The sequence below is a fragment of the Crotalus tigris genome, unplaced genomic scaffold (genome assembly GCF_016545835.1).
Source record: "Crotalus tigris isolate CLP2741 ecotype Arizona unplaced genomic scaffold, ASM1654583v1 scf7180000024338.4412243, whole genome shotgun sequence".
NCBI classification, from domain to species: domain Eukaryota; kingdom Metazoa; phylum Chordata; class Lepidosauria; order Squamata; family Viperidae; genus Crotalus; species Crotalus tigris.
The window spans coordinates 4,176,429-4,195,652 of NW_024100508.1; the positions used below are offsets into that span (position 1 = coordinate 4,176,429).

Below are 19,224 nucleotides of genomic sequence, written 5' to 3' on the forward strand. Positions count from 1 at the left end.
CCTTGCCGTGATATCTGGGAGAAGTTTAAATCTATTGGGTGTTGAGCTTCTCATAATTATGAGGTTGGCCACCTGTTTATTTGATCTATATCCTTCCTTGGTGGCAAAGGCCTTCTGGGAGGTGATGCCTGTTTGGGTTTTGGCAGTGGTAAATTCTTCTTTGAGAGAGGTGGTGTTTCCTCTGTCCCTTAAAGAAGTATGTCTCCTCAAAAGGTCATCACAGGAACCTACTGAAGTAGACAATTTTCATCCAGCACCCAACTGTTTCCTTTTAGAGATGGTTGTAGATACCATGGGATTCAGCCAGTGGTGGGATTCAGCCTGTTTGTACCACTTCGGCAGAACCGGTAGCTACTTTTTTGTTGCCCAGGCCCAGAATGGACTTCTGGAAGCACATCCACACAGAGAACCGGTTGTTCCATATTTGAATCCCACCATTGGATAGATAGATAGATAGATAGATAGATAGATAGATAGATAGATAGATAGATAGATAGATAAATAGATAGATAGATAGATAATAGATAATAGATAGATAGATAGATAGATAGATAGATAGATAGATAGATAGATAGATAGATAGATAGACAGCATCCACACAGAGAATTGGTTGTTCACATATCTGAATCCCACCTCTGGTTGTAGAGAAGGTGGCTGCAATGCAATTTGAGAGAATTTTGGATGAAGTGCGTTATCTGGATTGGTTGGTTCTGGATGGGGTGGCACTACTCCAGATAGACTGACGCACAATCTGGAGGTCCTTCTGGAACCTCAGCTTCTGCTCAGTGAGAAAGTGATAGATGTGTCTAGGAGGTCCTTTGTGCAACTTTGGACTGTGTGCCAGTTGTACCCATTTCTGGATTGGGAAGGCCTTCTCTCAGACATTCATGCCCTGGTCACTTCCCACATGGATTATTGTAATGTGCTCCACGTGGGGGCTGCCTTTGAAGAGCATTCAGAAGCTTCAGTTGACCAAAAAGCAGTGGCAATTGCAGTTATGCCTATACCTGGACCACTGATATTACATCTTGGCTAACTGGCTGCATTGGTTGCCAGTTTGCTTCTGGGTCCAATTCAGTGATCTATAAATGCCTGCATGGTATTGAGCTGCATTATTTGCATTATCCATTTGTTTATTATTATGATTCTGGTTGTTTTGTATTTTTTAAAAAAAAACTTTGCATGCTACCCTGGGAGATATATGTGAAATAGGCGGCTATATAAATTGAACAAACGTGTACACTGTCTTTATGAATGGAGCTACTGTATGAATATAGTATAGTTTTTAAGAAGAGACTGGACAGCCATTTGTCTGAAATGGTATAGGGTTTCCTGCCTGAGCAGGGGGTTGGACTAGATGACCTCCAAGGTCCCTTCCAACTTTACTTTTATTATTATTCTTATAAATCATAGAGAAAAGCTGTTGAGCTCTAGAATGCAGTACTCCCAAAAGATGATCAAAAACCTGCGCAAATGCTTATGAGAAATAAACAAATGCACGAGTAATGAGTATACAACAGGCACACACCCATGACACAAATACAACCCTGGAGAGACACACCCACCTATAGATACACAGATGTATAGACCTCCCTTTCCTCTGTCTTTACCCCCTCCCCACTGCCCCCCAGCTTAATTTCCTTTTTCCTTTTCCTCCCCTGCAGTCAGGACAGGGAGGAGGGGAGACAGAAAGGGAGGTCAGAGGGAGGAGGGGTCTCTTTATAAATTTCCCAGGGTCCAGGAGTCCTTTTAGATTGCTGGTGCCAAGGAAGAAGTCCAATTCTGAAACCTAACCCCCCCTGAGATGGGAGCAGAACGTTTTCTCATTTTCATTTTTGTAGCAGGTAAGATGCATCAGACCAGGGGTTTTGAAGAAGGGGGAGGGAAGCATTTAGGTAGGGTCATGTCTAAAATCCAGCATCTCAGTGTTTGGAAAAAAAATGGTTTAAATCTATTTCATTCTCAGTTGATTAATCCAAGGCAGCCTGTCCAGACCAGGTTCCTGGCAGATGTGTTTGAATTATAACTCCTGTGTTCCTCAAGCAACAAACTCCATGTTGCCTGGAAAGGTGATGGGAGCTGTTGTACAACACACCCCCCCCCCACTTGCCTCAAGGGCAAAGAAGACTGATGTAAAGACACAAAGAGGTTGTGCAGGGAAAACAGTAGCTATGTGGAATATATCTGCAACATTATCAATCAGCAGTACCATTTCTTCTGTGGTTCCACTTTTCTTATGTTGACTGTCCTTAAGAGTTTGCTTGAAGATTGTTGAGGGGGGTTGATATATTTCTGAATCTTTGGGTCTTCTTCTCTGGATTCATCCACGATAGCTAGGGCATCCTGGGAAAATCAGATACTTCCAGCCAACTAAACTAATTTGTGGAGAAAAATATAACTTTGGAGAATACAAATGTTGGCATCAGAATCTGCTATATTCAGGAGAGTTCCCAAGTATTCAGAAAGAAGCCATAGTTAATACAGGGTATGCTATCTTTAAAGATGCAGTACCTGGATTTGGAAAAAAAAAATCTCCTATTTTCCATTGTTTATCAGATCTATTAGTGTGTCTGTTTCCCATTTTTGTTTTCCCTTCTCTCCACTAAAGCTTATCGGTTCCAAAAGGGCCATTACTGTGGAATGCAATTTCTGTAGGAGAAGTTTCCACATTAAGCCTATAATCCTATAGACATTCACCAAAGCTAGTTTTTTGTTGGCATGTAGAGCATTTTGCAATACCTGATGAAATATATTTTTGTTTGGCTTCAAAAAAGACACATGTAGGGGCAACCATACACAGAAATGTTTCCATCTCCATTTCCATTTTTCATATTAAAATGGCTAATAATCATAGATTTAAAATATGGGTACTATACCTAGGTAAGAAAAACCCAATAATAATCTGGGTTGATTCTGTAATTCTAATTGTATGTATAATCTTAACTGCATTGATATTATGTTTTTATATTTGTGCTAAAAACTTAATTTTTTTCTTATACTTATGTAGGTTAGACTGAGGGAGCATAATGGGAGGGCTTTAATAAGCAGCAATGAATGCAAATTTTATTGGTCAGTTGAATAATGATGATATTGATGGTCTTCTGGATTTATGCTGCCTTATCATTATATGATATTTTAAACCTCTCTTGACTTTTCTCATTGTTATTCTCCTTTTTGTTTGTTTGATTGGACTCTGACTAGGGAAAATGACAAGGAAAAGATGGAAGCACTATCTAATATATAATGGTTGGTAACTATGAGCCCCGAATTTAGAAGTGTATAACACTCATGCAGTTCATCAGCTAAAAATTCCTAAACCTTCAATTCCTCAATTCTTTTTAGGCAACAGAAAACTTGCACTCACCATTAAAGATGACACAACAAAAGATTAAGGATTACTTAAGACTTCTTGGCTTCATAGTTGTGGGGTCCTTGGCTCTCTCCAAGCTTGGTTGAGCAACCAAGATCAGATAGCACCCAGAATCCCATAATTCAATCCTGAGCTACAAATATTTGTGTCTATCAGTAACTTCATAGTTGTAAATATTATTGTTACCACAAAGGATTTCTTGGTTGTAAAAGTTTGTTTAGTACAGGTTGCAAAGTTAAACCACAACTTGCCACCAGCTGCAAAACATCATGCCTCCAGAACACCTGGCTCTCTGAAAGCTTGATATAGTCCTCAAGAGCAGTTGCTGAGCTGTATTTCTGAAAGTGACTGTGCAAAATTACTCTATGTTGTGTAATCACCTGAATAGTTTTTCATTCAGTTCCAATTTCTGTTGGGTCCTGGTTCTATCCATTTCTTTGTGTGTCCCCACCTGCTTTATGGAGTGGAGATTCTAGAAGGTGGCTTTACTACCAGGTGGGGTATTCAGTTGAAAACTTTTGGATATCTTTAGAAGAAAATATTGCCTGTGTTATTGAGATGGTTTTGCTCATTATAATCAGAAAATATATATGATTTTAATGGAAGTTTTTCACCAATGCATATTTTTTCTCTCTCCCAAGGGGCTGTACAGGGTGCCAAGGAATCTCTGGAAATTATTCCTATAAATGGGAACGTGGAATTGAACACACAGACATACTTTTTATGCAAAGGTAACTGCAGAAAAATGAAGAACTCTACATATATAAAAGTGTCATCAGGATATTATTTAACCTAGTGGAGGGAGTGGATGGATTGGGGGAGCTCAGTTTATGCATTGTAACCAAAATGCCCAATTCATCCTATAATGTCTGTACATTAGTCAATAAACAGAGAAAAAAAATCTCTGAATAAAATTGAGTCATATTGTCCTACTTTGACCAAGACTATCCAAGGCAAGACTTTTTCCAAGGCTGCCTCTTTCCTCCCCACCCCTCCCACCCAACTTATAGGTTTAAAATATATTATTTGAATGGAAAATTATTAATGCAAATCTGTGATTTTTCAAGTGTTGCTGGTCTCCTGCTCTCTTGTTTTTGATATTGGCCAAATTGGCTGAAGCTGATATAGGTTGATATTGTATAGCAGCAGGAGGCCAGCATTTGTCTAGCACGGATCTGAAGTTTAAAATTCCTATGGAAAGATGGGGAAAGATGCTTAGGATGTCACAATTCCTAGGGAGTTTCCAGTAACTTGGTCCTCTGCAGAATTTAAAACTGGTGGGGTTTTTTGGAACTTGATTACCAGGTGAAGATTATACCTATAGTAGTGGTTCCTGTTTTTATGTGTTTCTAGGCTTTCCCAGAAGTGTCCATACATTTACATGTCTATCCAAACATTGATTGTGGCCAACATTGTTCAAAGTGATTTAACAAAAGAGACAAAAGAGAATTGTATTCAGTTTGTTTTGAGATAGTAACTTACCAAGACAGTAAATTACTTCCTCACCAAGCTATAAAGAACTTGAGGTTAAAGGAAAGGATCAAGTATGATAAAAACAAAACTCTCAGAATTATTAGCTGGTCTGAAGGCTAGAAGAATTTAAGCCAGCAAAATCCAGATCTGATTCCTTGAGTCTCCAAACATGTAGATGAACTGCCTTAGGATTACTTTCTTGTTTTGAGAGACTTCTTGTTTTCAACAATAGGTTTAACACCCATCTTTACAACAAAGCTTTTCCAAAATGATTTGGAAGCTATATAGCAGCAGGCTGGTTAGTTCTTCCATAGGGATCCGAGAGCTGTAAAATAGATTGGGAAGTTAAAAAATATCCCAAAAAAGGCAATGGCAAACTAAGACTATTTGTTGCCTATTAAGCTAGTGACAGCATGTAGGTGAATTTGGCAGATCTCAAACACCCTAAACAAAGTTGAACCTATTAGTAGTTGGATATAGTAAGTGATTGCTAAACAATCCCGGGTCTGTAGTCTAGAAATCAAAAATCTTTTCTGAATGAAGGCAAAGAAAGGCAACTTCTATTTTATCCTGATAAAACTACTTGAAGGAAGTTCTAGAAATTGTCCTTGACGTAAACGTTTAGTTTACCAAAAGGTTAATCTGATATATATTAAAACTGTGTCTGTAGCCATGAATGGATGCTTGGCTTCAAGTGAGATTCAACTAAGTGCCCTGTGATGCAGATCCTTAAAACAAAAAAATGTAACCTATTTCCCGGCATGTGGACATGTGGAATTATCTTTCTGCTCATTTTTAAGGCATTTCCACAAAGCAGAATAATGTCTTCCCTTTCAGAGTTTCAGAGGGACGACATTATTCTGCTTTGTGGAAATGTCTTTAAAATGAGCAGAAAGATAATTCCACATGTAGAATGCCTCTCTGAAGCACCACCTTGAAGCAAGGATTCCATGGCACAATGCTTTGCATAATCTCAATTATGTCCATCTGGCTATTTCTTTTTGCTGCCACCCCATACCCCCTTCCTCCTTTTATTATCCCAACAGAGTGATTATTGAAAATGCTTTGGAAAACAATTGCTTGTTGGGGGAACTGCCATCCTTAATAATATAATAATAATAATAATAATAATAATAATAATAATAATAATAATAATAATAATAATAATAATAATAATAATAATAATAATAATAATAATAAAGTTGGAAGGGACCTTGGAGGTCATCAAGTCCAACCCCCTGCTCAGGCAGGTAACTCTATACCATTTTGGACAAATGGCTGTCCAGTTTCTTCTTAAAAACTTCCAGTGTTGGAGCATTTACCGCTTCTGGAGGCAGGCTGTTCCACTGGTTAATTGTTCTAACTGTCAGGAAATTTCTCCTTAGTTCTAGGTTGTTTCTCTTCTTGATTAGTTTTCATCCATTGCTTCTTGTCCTGCCCTCAGGTGCTTTGGAGAATAGCCTGATTCCCTCTTCTTTGTGGCACCCCCTGAGATATTGGAACACTGCTATCATGTCCCCCCTCATCCTTCTCTTCATTAAACTAGACATACCCAATTCCAGCAACCGTTCCTTGTATGTTTTAGCCCCCAGTCCTTCTTTTTGTCTTGTTCTGAGGTCTCCCCTTCTTGTAGCACACTGCATATGTGCAGAATCATCTTCTTTTGGAAGCACTGGGACAAGCTTCCATAGCTTTGAGGGAAGGTCAAGTACCTTCTTGAAGTGAAATGAAGCAATATGACCTTGACTTCCCATGCTCTGTTAACTGTGCCTTTTTAAACTTTTCCACTTGCCAGTGAGAGGAGGTGGAGAAGCCACTCTGACTTGGACTGATCCAGGTGGAAATGAAATTGAAGAGGATTCGGAACCTTACCGGGTGAAGGTGATAGATGAATTGTCCAAGGGGCTGGAGATGACCCTCACTCGCTCAGATCAGGGTGGGATGTTCAAGTGTGAAGGAGAATTTGATTCCGGAAAAACTGCTACTCATCAAATTGAAATCCACGTGATTCGTAAGTAATATTTATTTGAGCACCCAGGAAGAGATCTCAGTGGAATATAGAATCCATCTGCACAATGGAACCCAACATTGATCAGTAGCTAAAAACCAAAATGGGACAGTGGATAAAATGGCAGAGAGAGCAAAGCTAAAAAAAAACCCAACAACAATAAAATGCAGCAAGGTCCATTAATTGTGCTTTCAAAATCTACCTCACCTATGGACACCAGTGTCTTAACTTCTCTAGAGACCCAGAATGTATTAGGAGCATTTTTATTTTGATGCGTTTCCAGAGCATGCCAAGGAAAAAACCACACCAGACCTTGCAGATTCAAAATGCAAGGAGATTCAAGGAGAATTTTTAACTCAACCTTTTCTGTATTTCTCTTCCTACAGCAAGTGTGCAACACCATGTGGTCTCAGCAGGCAATGGGGCACTCTCCTCACAGCATCGAGAGGCTGAACCAGGCAGCGCGAATCCAAAAAGAAGTGCGATGCCACCCAGCCCCCAGCCTGCCCGGTTTCGGCAAGCAGTGGGGTGCTCTCCTCACAGTGCCAAGAGGTTGAGCCAGGCGGTGCAAAGCTCGCCAGCTTTGCACCTTGCTGCCTGCTGAAACTGGGCAGGCTGGGGGCTAGGCAGCATTGCAGTTCTCATCAGTTTTGCACCACCAGCTCAGCTCATGGCGCTGAGAGGAGAGCACCCTGCTGCCTGCCAAAACCCCTCCCCATCAAGCCAGATATGTGAAGCAGGCGAGAGCCATTTGCTGGACACTTCCAGGCGATGGTGCATTTCTTCATTCCTCACAAAGGGTGACACCTCCACAGCATGCACCCAGGGGGCAGGGCAGACATGGCAGGGGCTGGTTCCTCGCTGTTTCCAGACAGCCTTGTGGAGCTAAGACTGAATGCATTTCAGCATAGATGGCCACCACAAAATAGTACATTGGCTCCAGCCAGCCTGGGCCAGGGCCAAGGCAGCAGGGATCATTCCCTCACTGTTTCCAGGATGGCTTCATGGGCCAATGAAACCACTTCGTGGGCTGCATCCAGCCCCTGGGCCTTGTGTTTGACATGTCTGTTGTATTTCATTTCTTGCATTTTAAGAGTTGTTTGAGTCACGCAGTATATAAAACAAATAAAGGATTGAATATGTGCATATTTGATATTACTTATCTCATGACTGTAATACAGTGAAATGAAATATATTGTTCTGGATCAGAGTGTTGTGCAAACACCAGGGCATCCATGAAGGATAAGTTGACAAAGTCAAGATGGCTGCTGCAATCACTTGACTGATGTACCCATCTTGACTTTTCTTTCCTAGTAAGAAAGAAAGACACTTCAATGGTTTCTTGTCCACTCAAGGAAGTCTAGTTTTTAATTTCTTGTTTACTTCCAAATTTTCATTCACACTGTTCAGAAAAGATACTCATTCATTTTCTGAACACTTCCTGAAGTCTAGATACCACACAGAACATAAAAAACACTCTCCAAATAAGCTGCCAGTTCACAGTGTTGTAATGATCACTGTTTCATCTAGAAATGATAGACTACCTTAAGGTGAAGCATCTTGTTCTTCCCACTGCATTTTGTTTTCTAATCTCTGCATTTGATCCGTAGAGAGACCTACGTTTGGGAACACAATGGATCTTGTGAAGGAAGTTCATGAGGGCCAAAATGTAGAATTCAACTGCTTGGTCAAAGGGATACCACCACCAACTATTAGATGGATTTTTGGAAACCAGGACATCAGAAATATTATGGAAAGTGAGTATGAGATTACTTATGGAGATCTCTATTTAACAGAAGGGACAACTTTTTTTGTGGTGGGAGACAACAAGCAATATTTTTCAAGAGGTTAAAGATCATACTGAATTTGATAAAGCTAGAAAATGTCCAGGGCCATTCTATAGTATGTGAAACCAGGATTGTCTACATTTTCCTCATATTTGGAGGATGAATTTTGTCATTTCTTCCTTCTCCTAATTTAAAAAACTTTTAGCCAATTTTTATTTATTTCATTACTTATACTTCACTTCTCCCTATCCAGATCCTTTCAGCTGGAGTAGAGACTTTCACTGCATTACACATTTGGCCCAGGCTGGAGATGTATAGTTGGGTATCAACAATAAACTGATGTACCAATCCCTCGTATATCAGAAGATCTCCCCCCACATCTCCATGTAAATGCTAAATGAAATAGAGAAAGGATTGAGTTTATGAACTACTGAAACTCTATTATTACAAAGTGTAAAAACACAATTTTGAAAGTCTAATATTCTCCCTTTCTTCCCCTATATGAAAGACAATCAAAGTGGGGCAGTCTTGAGTTTTTTTCTTCACCCTCTTCTGTCTATTCAGGTTAAATAGATGTTTACATAATCATCTTGAATTCCTTTTTCAAAGCCACATCTGTACTTCTCTATATTGACAGCCTAACTGTGATAGACTGCGCACCTGAAGAAGCAGTGGAGAGAATCTTGGCAGCACAGAACTTTCCTGTGGACGAGTCAGTACATTCCATAGAAAAACAAACCATAGAAACTGCACAGTCCTGTGCTGGATAGGGGAAGGGGTTCAGGATAGCCACTTCATAGAATCTCTCAGGATATATATGATCAGTTAAAAAACTTTAGTTTGGCAAGAGTCTGTCCATTAGGTCTAAGCAAATAAAGAACTGGACTCATTTGTATTTTGCTGTATTATCTCTTGGTATGGGCCTGACATCAGCTTCTGCCTCCTTACATATGCTGATTGAAGCTGCCAGAAGGGGGTGTGTGTCACTGCAAAATGGTGTCCCCAATACTTCTGAACATCACAGGTGATCCAGAAGAATATTGTGACTAGTGGCTTCACAAGCTTTAGCTGGCCAGGAAAGTAGGGTGGCACACACCCCATTCAAGTTCTATCATAGGTCTTTCATAAAAGTGACCAGTCCCACCCATGCTTAAACCAGAAAACTGTCTGAAATGGATCCAGAAAGTACATACGTTACATACTTGTTGTGTATTTTGGGCCTCAAAATGAAGAAAACTTATTGTTTCTAATTAGTTATGGTTACATGAAGTTTGATGGTTTCACTTAGCCCCGAGACTGCCTGCGGGTACAAATAGAGACTAGAGACAAATTTAATTATCACAGCAATTTCTTTTGGGTTTACAGGGCAAATCTTTGTTGAAAATGGAACGCTGCTGATACAGAACACCCAAATTTCAGATGCTGGTATTTACATTTGTCAGGCAACCATTGAAGAGCGCAATGAAGTAGCTTTTGCAAACTTCACACTCAATGTTAAATGTAAGTTCTCATTTTCTGTCTCATGGCACTGTACCAAGTTAGGAAGTGCTGACTTTTGTATTGTGTGTGTGTGTGTATCAAATTCAGGGTGAAGTCTGAGAAGCTTTGATTAGACACATTCATTGATTTGATAGATAAATCTTTCTTGCAGCTAAAATTATAGGCATAAAGAATTACAAAATGACCATTTTTCAGATTTTATGTCGAACCAGAATATGTCTGAATAACAAAATCTGGACTTCTGAATATCAGCCATAGTTCAGAATATGTACTAAGTTTGTATGATAATGCATTCTGGAGGAGAATGCTTGCAAAGTAAACATGCTAAGACAAAAGTCTATAAAAACCTTGCAATTTTGTGCAAGCTCTGTTTTACTGAAATTAGTAAAGGCAAATGAAAATTGAGAAAGCTGAATTTGCATTACAATATAGTGGAGGTTGTAATTGCACTAAAGGAAATCATACTTCTTTTTTATTATAAAAACAATTCAATATGCTCTGCTTGATATGGTTAATCTTTTATTAATATCATATTGAGTATTAATTGCTTAACTTTAATAAATCTCTGCCGATTTAGTGACAGTATCTTTTTTTGAAAAGAAACCATTGTTTGAAATAAACAAACACAATGGCTATACTTAGAACAACTGGGAATTATTTATGCCCCTTTGAGAGACGTTGGCTATACTGTAAATTAGTGAGTTAGTGAGACAGTTTTCATTTTTGTTGTCATGTATTTTGAAAGCCAGGAAAGTCTAGAGAGTAGTCTGGATGCCAGCAGTTGCTAGTTCATTTAGTTCACACTGTCGTGCGATTTAGGGTACACTACAAGGAGGCAAAACTAGTTACACCTCCCGTCCCAAAAAGGTGCCAGGTTTGAACTATCACATCAGCCATCCTGAATAGGATTTGCACCTCAGATGTTGGCACCTCAGATGAGGCACATCAAACTGTAGATCATATTGTGACCGGCTGTAAGGTGAGGGCATATACCAGTCTAGTATCTGGCTTTTTTTTAAAAAAAGGAAATAATCCTGCATTTCTATGATTAGATGGCCTAGAGCAGGGCTGGGGAACTTTGGCTCTTTTATGACTTGTGGACTTCAACTCCCAGAATTCCTGAGCCAGCTTTGAAGTCCACAAGTCATAAAAGAGCCAAGGTTCCCCACCCCTGGTCTAGACATTGATATTTAAACATCCTTGCAGATCTTTTTAACATTTATATTTTATTGGCTTCTATTAAACTAGATGAAATGTTAACATATATTGCTAGTCCATATATGATATGCCATATACTAAACAAAGGTAAGTGAGACAGCCTTATTGCCTATTACAGTAACTCTCTCTGCTGTTCTGTTATTGGTAACTAACTGGTGAGTTAATTGCTGAATTTTTAATTGTTAGTTTTTATGATCATTTTTTTAATGTATGCTGTCTGAAATAGTGACACTTAGATGGGTGGCTGTATAAATATGACGAATAAAATCATAGCAAAAGATAGAAGTCACTCGGAGGGTGTTTGAGGATTATGTGTGTGGGACCTGGTCTTTGAGTGTCACGTAAATTTCATTGTATGTTTATACTGTGTATACACATACAATGACAATAAAGTTGTTGTTTTTTATTACTATTATTATTATTATTATTATTATTATTATTATTATTATGCAACCTGCAAGGCCTTTTTTCTATTGGAATGGAATTCCTAAACTCAGTAGACCAGTAGACCAGACACGTGCCTGGCTGAGGAATTCTGGGAGTTGAAGTCCACAAGTCATAAAAGGGCCAAGTTTGAAGACCCCTGCAGTAGACTATTGACAAACAAAAATATCAGTTTCAATCACATTCTATTTGATACATGCTGCGGTATGAATATGTGTACTTAGAATTAGACTTGGATTCCAGCCTAATCTCAGTTGCAGCCTGCAGTTTGAATTGACACAGAGAGATGGCCAACTGCCACTCTCGCTCTGACAACACTTCCCCTTTTAGGAAACTTGCCAGCATCATCCAGCCTTCCTCATTCTTACAGGCCCAGCTCTTTGAAGATTGTTTACTAATACTCTGAATATTGCAGGCAGATTCTGAAAACCCCAGAGGTGAAAAGTTTACGCCTGCCTCTGACTTCCCCTGCTTTTTAAAACTGAAAACATGTTTTTTTTTAAAATGTAATATCTACAGATAATTACTGAAATTATACAATTGATGCTCAGTATAACACCAAGAAAAGATTCTGAGCAGAGTACAGTACACTGTGTTGTTTTCATGATAAGAAGAAGTGTAATTTTTTGAGCTTAATGTCAAAATTTCCCCTATATTATTTATCAAGGTTAAAAAAAGACCCACCTCAAATAATAAAGGTAAATCTTTGGTTTATGACTACCCCGCTCTTTGTAGTCCAACCGATTTGCAGTACTTCTTGGTGTAAACTTTAGAAACCATGCTCTAAGTAGCTTGCAAACCATAGTTTGTGGGCTAAGGCAATGTGTGAACTGAAGTATAAAATTCATGATATATTTCAATGTATATTTCTGTCCCCCCATTCAGTTGCTCCTATGATAGAGCTCCTTACAAGGGTACCTTTGGTCACCCAAAATGGGAATCCCATCCAAGTCAACTTCACCATCCTCGCCAACCCCTCACCTTCTGTCTCTGTTGCTTGGAAGGAGAAGATTTTTGAAGAGGATACCATCAAAAGGATAGCACAGGACCAAAACAGTTATTTGTTCCTCTTTGAGGTGAGACATGACATTTGGTGAACTTGCGAAGGCTTGATTCCCTCTTATTTCACCCTGCTAAATTCTTTGAATAGAGGAAGAAATGAAAACATTGGTTAATGGTCCTTTTTATGATTAGGTTGTTACTTCCTCTTCCCATGATGACTTTTTCAAGACTTTCTTTCACCACTTCCCAAATTCTGACAAAATTTGTACTATTTTCTTAGCACGTATTCTGATTACAGGCTGCTTCTTGTTTTCTACACTGTTCCCAATCTCTTCTCTTCTCTTCTCTTCTCTTCTCTTCTCTTCTCTTCTCCCCTCCCCTCCCCTCCCCTCCCCTCCCCTCCCTTCCCTTCCCTTCCCTTCCCTTCCCTTCCCTTCCCTTCCCTTTCTTTTCTTTTCCTTCTTTCCTTTCCATCCTTTTATCATTCTGTTTCTTGGTCAGCACATCTAATTTTGTAGCCTTCTGTGTTTCCATTTTGCATTCCAAAATGGTTATTCTTTCATTGCTCTAACTGGATTTGGAAAACTCATGATCTTGCCAGCCTGATGCTCTTGTTCGTTAATTATAATCCAATTTTCTCAATTAGCAAAGTTTTCTATATACAGTATAATCAGCTCTTGCCGCCACCAGCGGCAGCTGCTTGTTGGCTGTGTGATCCTGTTGGCTAGATGCCAATGATCAAACTCCCTTTTTTCAGCATTTGGTTGACCAACATGATCTGTAGCTCTCTACCACCAGGGCTTAAGTAAACAAGCAACACCAGTCTATTAATGTCTACTGAGAAAGTTGTATTCTATAAGGGTAAAATGAAAACTCACCAGAAAGTCTCTCTAAAGAATCAGTGAACACAGAGTAGAGCACCTATAAGAGATGATGGTTAAAATGAGAAAGCAGTGATTGTGAGAGAACCAGTTTCACCCTCACTCCAAGATACATGGCACCATTTGAAGCTTTGGTTCCTGGGAACTTGCTTCTTCTGCCTCTTGGTAGGCAACACCTTAAGGTGCTGAGAAACTGAGATATTTGGAGGGTGTGGAACCAGATGTGAGATCTAACATGACAGGTGGCAAAGGACAGATTTAGTTCCAGTCTGCAATCCTAAAGAAGTTTGTTTTGGAAAGGTTTGACTTGTGGGCAGAAGGTTCCCTATCCCTCTTGTATGCAAAATCCTAAATTGGCTTCTCTGAATTTGGTGAAGAATTTTTCTAATAGCAGATTGGGTGGTTTTAAGAAGGAGATTAATTTTTAAAATTTATTTTGGGATTAGGTCATACCAACACCACAGGAGGATATTTCAGAACTTTTCATAACTGCTGCTAATGAAGTAGGCATCACTAAGGAGAGCGTCCCTTTTGAAAAAGGTGAATGGTCAACATTTACTCTTTTTTTAAAAAAATGTATTTTATTGAATTTTTACAATAACAGTCTTTAGTGCTTAGTAAACAGCTTGTTGTCTGGGTTCAAATATTTAAAAAACAATCAATAATAATAAATTTCTATAGTTCCATAATCAATATATTAATTAATGATATATTTCCTTGATCTTCTCTTCTTCCGGTAGTATTCTCCTTTTGTCAACATTAAACAAATATATTCTTAATACTTTCAGAACATACAAAGTTGGATATGAACATTTTTCTTGTGCTTGTACAAGTAACAATAACATCAGCATGCCATATAACATTTTTCCTGATCGGCTTATGTTTCAATTGTATTTGTAAAGATCATCTTATTAAGTCACTATAAGTCCTGTTTTCAAGATTCTTATTTAAGTTTAATTTCCCCTCTGTATTCAAACCATTCTTATCAGTCATAATTTTCTCAAAGTTAATTACCTTTAAATATCCAAACTTTTCATTCACATACACTATCCCAATATTTTTGCATTTCATATATTATAAAAAATACTATACTATTTGTATATCTTATCCCTCTTACTGTAGGGCTCCTTTATACCCATAATTTATCTATTCTTTTAAACATATTCAAACAAGTGTTTAATCATAGAGTACTCCATCTGGTAAGTTGCATCAAATCTCTTGAATCTAACTCTTCTTTTGCCAAGTAATTTCCAAGTCAGTGTGTTCAGCTTGCCAGGGCGATTCTTCCTGTATTTTTGTGAATGTTGTTGGGAATAGGAAAGACAAATAAAGTAGGATGTGTCTCCCACATATAAGCCTATTGTGAAAATTAAAGCATACGAAAAGGTTAAGGCAGTGGTGGCGAACTTATGGCACAGGTGCCAGAGGCGGCACTCAGAGCCCTCTCTGTGGGCATGCGCGCTGTCGCCCTAGTTCTAGGCCTTCAGTTGGGTTTTATAAAACCTTTTCACTTTAGGCCTCCACAGCCGAGTGCAAAAAAAAAAAAAAAAGGTTCAATCAATTTCAACTTCTTGTGAGGAAAAAAAAGATCTTGCAAAGCTGGAATTGATTAATTGAACTTTTTAGTCCCACCCAGTCTGCCATTATCATCACAGCCATGCCCACCCAATGGGCCACACCCACCCAATTGGCCACACCCAGCCAATGGCCACACCCACCCAGCACCTGTCGATGCATAAGTGGGTTTTGGGTTGCAGTTTGGGCACTCGGTCTCTAAAAGGTTCGCCATCAGTGGGTTAAGGGTTGCCTTACCTATGGATGCACTTCTCCATGAGTATATATATATATATATATATATATATATATATATATATATATATAGATGCTGCTGTCATTTGAATTGACATGTATTTTTTTCTACATCTCCACCTTCTCTCCCCCCCCCCTTTTGGGCTATGTTTGAAGTATAGAGGATGACAGATGAGCCACTGGTAGGGAATTATGTCACATCCTGGAGAATATTAATCAAAATGCCATTTCTTTTAATTTCACTGTCACTGAATTAGCCAAATAATTATAGGTGACCTATTGTGCATGTGGGGGAATAACCCCAAGCTATATATTTAATAAATCACTAACTTTTTTTAAACAGGCTCTGTAAATCTTTAAATTTACACAGCAGAGATTTAAAGTTGAAAACTTTCTGAGTCAATTGAATAAACTGGTCTTTATTTCATTTTGGGGAAAGGAAGAAAAACTCAGGAAATGAGCAAACACACACTGTCGTTTTCTCATTAAGCCTAACTTTATTTTATGTCTGTCCCTTACAATGTATACAACTCAGTATAATTTAGCAAATGGAATTTTTTTCAGTGCTTTGGGTTCATGGGTTACAGAGTGCTAGTGGTACTTTTGCTGTCTCTAGTTTTGGAAGAAAATGTTGATGCTTCAACCATCTTTCCCACCAATTAGTTCAAGTGGAAATAATTCTTTTTTTCCAGATGGAGGTTTGGGATGGGCCAGCATTTTGGCAATTATGTTGGCAATTCTGGTGCTCCTGTTGCTGATAGATGCCTTGTGTTATTACAAGCGCCGGTGTGGCTTGTTGATGTTCTGCAAAAAGAATATTCTGTGCAAAAGGTCTACAACAGGCGCTGAGAACAATGGGTAAGTTGTTATGTAGGAGCCAAGAATAGGTGTTATAGAACATAAAACCTAGAAGAAAGGTGGTGAGACAGGAATCCTAGTTTACGTCTCTTCTAAGGTGACTTTTCTGAAACTCACTTATGGAACCCTCATTTGGTTTGTTTCCATCCCACTAGTTTGGTTCATATATAGATGATTTTCTGTCATCCTGGTTGAGTTTGATGGTTCCTTTGGGGTGGCCACTCTCTTTTGTTAGCTTAGGTGATGCAAGCCATTTTTATTTAACATCATACATGCCTTGCGTGGTTTTCTTGATTGCCACAGTGTTTAGGAATTCCTCAGCAACCACATGTGGAATATTTGTGCAAATAATTAAATGTTCTGTGGGAAGAGTTCACAGGGTCAAATGCTTTTTCTTCTTTTTTAAAAAAATATTGTGCTCAGAAACTCATAACATTTGTTTCCTTGTTGACTGTAGAGAAATAATTTTGGGGGGATGTGGCTTAGATTCAGAAAATAGGGGTGAGGCAAGGGGTTAAGTGACCCTTCCTGAATAGTAACGAAATCCTGAAGGACTAGTTAAAAAAAGGGAAATAAAGTTTGGATTATGGATCACTTGTCAATTATGTTAGTTGGATCTTTGAAGTTTCAATTAACAGAATAATAAAAAATAGAATAGAATAATAACTTTATTGTGAATGTACACTAATCAGCATACATTAAAATGAAATTTCATTGCTAACTAAGACCTCACTGTTGATCTCATTTTAGGACTAACCTCATTAAAAATGAAAAGGTTGAAAAAAGAGATAAATCAAACCCTGAATTGCAACTGTATAACCTCCAAAGACAGAAACTGAAAAAGGAAGGTCAAACATTTTTTTTGTTTCTTTCCACAGGAAAATCCTCTCAAAATCAGGAAAAAGCCCTGTAGTGAACATCTCTGGTTCAGAAGCCTGATTGGACCATAGCAGTGAGATCAGATGACAAAATGTTTACTTTCTGCAGCAATGTTTGGATAAACTGGGCATGGAAAAAGGAGTTTCTCCTCTTTATTATATTCTCCTACTCTTATTATCACCTTTGAGGGAACTGTTGCTCTAAAATTAGTGGCAGGTAACATCAGTGGTGGGATTCAAATAGGTGAACAACTGGTTCTCTGTGTGGATGCCGTTTCCGGAAGTCCATTATGGGCCTGGGCAACAAAAAACTAGCTACTGGTTGTGCCGAAGTGTTGCAAACTGGCTGAATCCCACCACTGGGTAACATCCATGATGGGCTGAAATCCTGCACCCCCAATTTGGAGTTGTCCTTTCTTCTGTAGATAGGACCAAAATACATCATTCCATCAATACAATATTATGTCAATAGATTACATCCAGAACATTTTTGCTTTTCAGCTACAATTTTTTTAAAAAAAGTTTACCTTGTGATACTTTGTTACCCCACTATGTATTTATTGGTGTAGCCAAGGTTGTGATCACATTTTTTGTGCATATGGTGCTAACTCTTTATTGATGCAGTCTTTTTTTTCCAATTCAGAATTTTTGAATGACATTGAAATAATCCACATCATCATAACAGAGCAAATGAAATAGTTGTTATTTCCAATTAAACATCACTATGGGTTGAGTTGGTGCTTGTGAAATATCTGAAAATGTACATATATCCATTTTGACATAAGCAGGTTAGGGGTTGATACCAAAGAATCTCTCAAAATAAGCGAAAGTTAAAACATTTTGCTAAAATAATATCAAACCAAGAAGAGATTTGGGCATTGGTAGTAGAAAATACTAGATTACCTGTGACCATTGGGACATAATTTCAGAGATATTTCCTTACCTAAACAGAGAAACAGAATGACCACAGTAAGCAAGACAGCCGTGTGAGTGGAAGCAACTTTCTATTTCCTGCTGGCTTCCCCATTGACTTTTCTTGTTGGAAGCTGCAAGAAAGCATTGAAAATGACAACCATTGTGGCCATGTAGTGGCATGGTAGCATAGCAACATTGAAGTGGCCACAATGCCAAATTTCAATCCTACAAGAGACATGGATCCTGGATTTTGGATGCATTCTTTAAGTTAGCCCATTTGAGGCACATTAATCCAAAAATTGTTGCCTTATGTTGCACCATTTTACCCAATCAAAGGTTACAGACAGATATGAGAGTTTTACTGGTATATAGATTCACCACAAAAGCATTCTCTGTAAGTTTATCCCAACCAACTGTTCTCAAATGGTCTGAGCCTCTATGGATTGCATGAGACACACAAGGTTTCTGGTGAAGACTCTTTGTATGCTGACTTCTGTGTGAGAAAGAATGTTATCAATATTGGATGTTTCTTTATGGGGAGGATAATAAGCCTCCATTGTTCTTGTGACCTTCATAATAAGGAGAACAATGTTGTGCTGTTCATCACTGAGCTTCTTCTTAGGGTGTGGCCCATAATGACCCAATTACAATTCCTGTAATTTATTTGTCCATTTATTGATTCTATATCTTTACATCAATTAAAAAATGCTATATTTTGCACTAACCAATGGTGATACTATGTTTCTAGAGAACCTTGGATAAGTGTTCTTAATAAATCCTCTTCGCTCATTGCTTGTCTTTTGACAAACTCTTAATCAGTCATTTAATGATCAGTCATTAAATCCAGGCAAATTTCCTGGCAAATGGTTCTGGCACCCCACAGTTAGATTATATGGATCATTAACCATCATTCTGAAAATGGCCACTTTTTTTTTTTTTAGAAAGCAAGGAACATTCCATAAGCCCTTGCACTGAGATAATCCTGGCAAAGGTTCATTACCTCACTTACCCCTTCCCCACTCACTTAACAAATTTCTCATTTAACAACATAGATTTTGGACTCAATAGTGGTCGTACGTTG

At 38.5% G+C, this 19,224-nt stretch overlaps 1 protein-coding gene across 1 annotated transcript; it reads left to right on the top strand.

The window, feature by feature from the left end:
* The first annotated feature begins 1,709 nt into the window (after positions 1-1,709).
* On the top strand, positions 1,710-18,867 carry LOC120300160 (neural cell adhesion molecule 1-like). Its single transcript, XM_039325790.1, has 9 exons — positions 1,710-1,844; positions 4,012-4,101; positions 6,639-6,854; positions 8,462-8,608; positions 10,004-10,138; positions 12,686-12,876; positions 14,130-14,223; positions 16,185-16,350; positions 17,229-18,867. The coding sequence occupies exons 1-9, from the start codon at positions 1,805-1,807 to the stop codon at positions 17,287-17,289; spliced, it is 1,140 nt and encodes a 379-aa protein (XP_039181724.1). The 5' UTR covers positions 1,710-1,804; the 3' UTR covers positions 17,290-18,867.
* Positions 18,868-19,224: the final 357 nt, after the last annotated feature.